Genomic DNA, 5,424 nt, shown 5'->3' on the forward strand with positions numbered 1-5,424 from the left:
GTGAGCAAATTCACGACAGAAAGAAATAGCAAGCGTAGTCTATAACTTTCTCGCAATATGATTGGTTTATTTCCCAAAATGAGCGTTCCTGATTGGCTATTACATTGCGTGACAAATTGACGCGAGCATGACGCGTTCAGCGTTGTCTAGACTCTTATTGACAACGGCAAATTAGCCAATCAGATTGCGAGATTACAAGCAATTGTGGTAAAAAATTGAATTAAGGGTTAGGGTTTAGGGTCAATAAACTCCAAGAAAAAACACTGGAAACCATTTCATTTTCCAATGATTTTATTGAACGAATGTGCAAGTATAGATGTAAGCGGGAATAAGTCATATTTCTAAATGGAAACAAGTTCTCTGGAACGCTTTGAGACAGTGTTGGTCTGAATAAAGAAAATATCTCCCTATCCAACTAGAAACACAAAAAGCAACCGAATTAACCAATTGGACGGAACTTGATCGAGCGAATCACTATTGGCAATATTGGCTAACTCACTAAACAAAAAATGCTAGTTTAACGAAGGAGCTCATAATTTGAGTTAGCATTTTCTCAATCATCTTAACCAACCAATGTCTTACGTCACGAATGCATGAATTAATTTTTAAATAGCAACCTAAGACTAAATTACTCGAACGCAATTGCCCATATTAGGGTACTGCTTGTTTGCTCCAATTACATGGCTTTTGTTCAACGTCATCAATCAAGACAAGCGCTGAACACTCCATGTTGGGCCGCATTGTAATTGGTATAAATAAATACAGCCAATTTATTAGGTAAACAATCAGACCTGGCCTGACTTTAGAACAAACGAAAGTAGAAAGATGAGGCTACTTTGCACCAGCAATTTAAAACCTGGGTATTGGACATGACTGTATCATCAAACGGCCAATTGCTACGAATCTATCCCTTTAGTCCTTTACTAGCCAGAAAAGCATCTTGATTCGGTTCACGGCCAAGAAAGTTCTTCAACATGTCGGTGGCGTCCTGAAAGAAAAAATAAAAACAACTTTTCTTGTATATCTCTGATTGTATGCAAGGTATGATTGCCTAATCCCCCTTTCTATCGTTTCTGACGCCACCTTGATTGGGAGGCCAAACACGGCTTAAATTACAGTGAATGTATGGGAATTTTGCCGACTTTAAACCATAAATCCTTTAAGGTCTGACAGTTGTCAATAACAAGAATACCTCTCAAAAAGCACTTGCCGTGAAAAGGTCTACCTTCTACAAGACGGCCAGCTAAATTTGAACGTTTCTTTTTTATGCTTTACACAAAGAAGAACAGAAGAGGAATAATAAAGTAAGAGCTGGAGAAGAGCTAATTAGTCATTGAGAAGTATGCACTGTTGTTGGCCCCCACCCCCGAATTTCAGAGTAGCTTTATTGGTTTAGATGTATCATAATTATAGCAGATAGGACAGACCGGGTAGGTGTAGGTACTCTGTTCTTTGTAGTCAGTGTGAGGGTTCTTTTACGTGCATGGCCCCCAACCAGCTCCGCCCACATCTTTATCCTAGTAGGGTAAGAAGTCTGACCATTTGCACTTGCTAAAACAACGGAAGAAATCCTGGATCTGCACTCAGCAGAAAAAAAAAGTCATTCAAGCGATTTTCAGAATAGTAAGCTACATAAAATGGAACACGGCTGACTAAAATTTGGACTCAGAGAAAACCATTCCCTGTTACAACGGCACTTCCTGTATCATTGAAAACTACCTGCTTCTGGAATAATGAACAAGTCGATTCTCTACTAACAATGAAACTCTATTAAGCACAAGAGGACAGTCAACCGGATTACATGTACTATTTTCTCCCAGTGGGTAAATGTAAGTGTTGTGGTTCCATTTTTTTCTTTGGATTTAACTTTTTCAAGGATGTTCTTTTTTTTATTTTTCCTTTACTTCGGATTATGTTAATGAATATTAAACAAAGTAAAATCAAAATTAAACTGGTTTGATCGTTTTAAACCAAGACGAAATATGAACCACAACATAGGAAATTTGGTTGGTCCAGGGGAAGATCTTAACGGTAACTTTTAATGCCGAAATAAAGTATGATTTTTAGTGCTTACCAAAGTTCCACCAGGCTGCAATATAAACTTTCTGTAGTCCAGTCCAACTTTGGGGTTCATAATTCCTTCTTTCTTAAACCTTGTGTGAAACATGTCCATTGAAAATACTTCACTCCACTGAAAACAATAAGGCACAATTGGTTGTTATAGTTCAGTTGAGTTCGTGCATAGATGCAGCAACTTAAGGTTAGTTGATTCGTGCCTGAGTATTTTAATAGACACTGCACAACCAATCTAGTCACCTTCACAGCAGTTTTTTGTCACGTAACGCCCCCTCAAAGCGTTGCGTGACACACCAATAACGGCTGCGAAGGAGACTACAACCAATCAAGTAAAAATATCTATTTCCTACCATTTGCATTACTTTCATATACCTGCCTAAATCCAGTAGTCATCAAAGAACAATAACCCTTTGACTCACATGATCTAAAAGTTCGTTCTCCTAACTACTTCCATAGATTTTTTTGCTTAGCTGGTAGTAAGAATTCGGTGTTATATCAATATCATGTCCTTAAGATGATAATAACCTTAAACATCCTTGTCTTACCAGGTATCCATAGTACTGAGCATCATAGCCTCCGGCAAGATGTCCAAATGATGCAGGCATGTTGGTACCTGCAAGAAGGACCAGCCCAGTTGGACAAGAACAAGAAAGGTATAGACTTATGCAGGGAAATCTTTTCTCACTTACATTACTCTCCCCACATTAACCTCTGTTGTTCCAGTCCAACCTTTATCATCATCATCAATCAGATGCATGGCAGGCAAGCACTGGTTTCCTACTGACAACAGTCCTGATGAGCCACTGCAGACTTAGGCTAAAGATGCATTCTGCCCCCCTCCCCCCCACCCACCCCTCCAAAGATGCTGGATGTATTTGACGAACATCCAGGTTTTCCTTTGACATGTAGCTGAACACACAATGCACGCTCTTTAGTAGGATCAACATCAGGCAGACAGAGAACATGCCTTTAGTATTTCAGTTGACGAGTCCTCATGGCTGTATCACTAAAAAGTGTTTTCTTTGTCGGAAAATTGATGGTTGCAATGATACCTGTCCACTCTCTTGATGGTTGACATAATGCAGCAGGATGATGAGGCAAATGCATTGCAATACTGAGATGTCCCATCCCCTGACCTCAACCCCTTTCCTTCAACATCTTAGGGGAGGGGTAGAAGAGGACAGCAAAGCTTTGAGTGATAGCCCAAGAAAAATGTTACTAATCTCTCAGGGAAAATAATATCTCTTTAACATTTTCAGAGGGCAAGATCTTTTACCAACATGCACTTTTTCAAGGAAGGAAAAGTCACCTGGAGTAGATGGTATATGGAGAATCTCAGAGGCAAGTCTAGCATAGATCTCTGCAGTGTTTGCCTGCAAAAGAGTTAATAGAACATAAAGTGAAGAAAAAGCAGCTGGGTCTAAAAAACTGTACAATATCCAAACCACACCACCCACCCTACCCCAATGACATTAGCGGGTTTGCTTGGAATACTAGGGCAACAGTGCCACATTCCTGATAAACTGCAACCTACATCGAAGGTCTGCAAAAAAAGTCTCATTGAAAGTGTTTGAAGATCGCCCCAGAGGGCCCTCCAGGGGGCTGATTAAGTAAGACAGTAAAGAGGCAGCTTAGTCCAAAGACCATGGTGCTGAGTTGAAAGTAGGTGCTCTAGACTCAAGTCCCTCTCTGACCAATGGCTGGATGCGTCTTCTCACGCCTTGGTTGCCTTCTACCAATAAGGTGTTTTTTCAACAATGTTCTACTTCTCTTGAATAATTTATTATTTTTCTAATATTATTTCTGTAGAGTGCCAGAAAAGTGACTTGAGTGCCAAGTTTACTTTCACCATGATTATTTTAAAAAAATGAAAACAAGAAAAGTAAAAGTATGTATCAGTGCACAGGTACGTGTAGGTTGTTTTTGACAGCTATTCTTCTTATGATGGACATAACTGAGACAAACATACCTTTGCCATAGTGTGAATTGTTTGATCAAAAGTGGCCAGCAAAATCTGAAAATTACAAATTAAAAAAAAACATTTCCTTGAATGAGTTAAATCCTGTAATGGAGTCAAACCTGAACCTCACAGTCCACTAGTTTTCCAAGTTAAAAGAATCAATGAAAAATAAGAAAGGCCTTTAAGAGTTCATTTTCTGAGACTTGTGTGCATTGTAATGTTCTCTCACAAAGACTATAATAACCAGTATTCAGATGTAGGGCTGCTTACTTGTCTCAAGTTAAACACCCCTGTGTTAGCATTGCGAGCAGCTATCAGCTTATTGAGCATGTCATCAGGAACAGGACTGGAATCTGAGACCACAAACAGAATGAATTGTGAGAACCATAATAATATCATATTAACCTATTTATTTATCTTCCCTTGGCACCCAAGGTCACTGTTTTCATTTCTTTTTCCAGTGTTTCCTTTTGTACTGTTACCCAGAAGGGTAAGTAATCTGTATCCATGAAATGGTCTATCAATTCCCAGGCACTTAGCTAGAGAAATAGGCTACAGACCATGCTTTTAACAGATTAACTTTTCTTCTTTGAGAAAACAAGACATTCTAACCACTTAATTTTGCACATGTCATTATAATTATGGGCCCACAGTAATTGGCATCAGCTGTTGTGGACACCCTGCTTTAACCCAGTATTTGTTTATTTTTTGTTTAGGTCATCATGTTTTGTTAATAGTTTATTTAGAAGGTGAAATTTAATAAAATAAAAAATAAAAATAAAAATAAATAAATGAGGCACTTTCTCCTGAAATATGAAAACACCCTAAATTCTTGCAGCAAAGTCCAGTGCTCTACCAATCAAGCCAACCAGTAAGTACAGTTATACCTTTATAATGAGCTGACATCTGATGAAGAGGCTCTTTCTCCCAACACCAATTTTCAAGCATCTGAGAAGGTGCTTCAACAAAGTCTCTCTCAACATGAGTTCCACTGCAACAAGAAAGCAAGAATAAACACCTGACCTGGGCCCGGTTGTTCGAAAGCTGATTGACTTAATCCAGGATTAGCATAAACTTTTGTTTCCTGTTTTCTACTTTTTGGTGAAAGTTTCTTTTGCTTGTTTTTGTTTTGCAAGATTGACTTCTTCTAAGAGAAATAGAAGGATGTTTTGATTGCCACCCTTAAAGGGTTTGTTGGCAGGTTACAGTGGTCATGTTAATTATCAAAAATATTAACCAAAGAACAAACAATGTAGTGTGCAAATAAGGAAATGAATGAAAATGAATAAAAATGAACTTTAAATTTCCATCAGCTGGTTTCAATTTCTTTCTCTTCGAAGACTTGTTACTTCTGACAGAAGTCACAGACTTGAAAATCAACAAAATTC

At 38.4% G+C, this 5,424-nt stretch overlaps 1 protein-coding gene across 2 annotated transcripts in view; it reads right to left on the reverse strand.

Annotated features, from left to right (window-relative positions):
* Positions 1-273: 273 nt before the first annotated feature.
* The window catches only part of LOC138024102 (thimet oligopeptidase-like), a 31,408-nt gene continuing 26,257 nt past the window's right edge, over positions 274-5,424 (reverse strand). For both annotated transcript variants that reach the window (XM_068871207.1, XM_068871206.1), the window contains exons 19-25: positions 4,924-5,027; positions 4,307-4,389; positions 4,046-4,090; positions 3,386-3,449; positions 2,622-2,689; positions 2,075-2,191; positions 274-988 (exon numbers count right to left, since the gene is read on the reverse strand). In XM_068871207.1, coding sequence (XP_068727308.1) covers positions 905-988; positions 2,075-2,191; positions 2,622-2,689; positions 3,386-3,449; positions 4,046-4,090; positions 4,307-4,389; positions 4,924-5,027 — 565 coding nt within the window. In that variant the 3' untranslated portion in view covers positions 274-904. The remainder of the gene's footprint in view (positions 989-2,074; positions 2,192-2,621; positions 2,690-3,385; positions 3,450-4,045; positions 4,091-4,306; positions 4,390-4,923; positions 5,028-5,424) is intronic.

Source organism: Montipora capricornis, chromosome 11 (assembly GCF_036669925.1).
Source record: "Montipora capricornis isolate CH-2021 chromosome 11, ASM3666992v2, whole genome shotgun sequence".
Lineage (NCBI taxonomy): Eukaryota > Metazoa > Cnidaria > Anthozoa > Scleractinia > Acroporidae > Montipora > Montipora capricornis.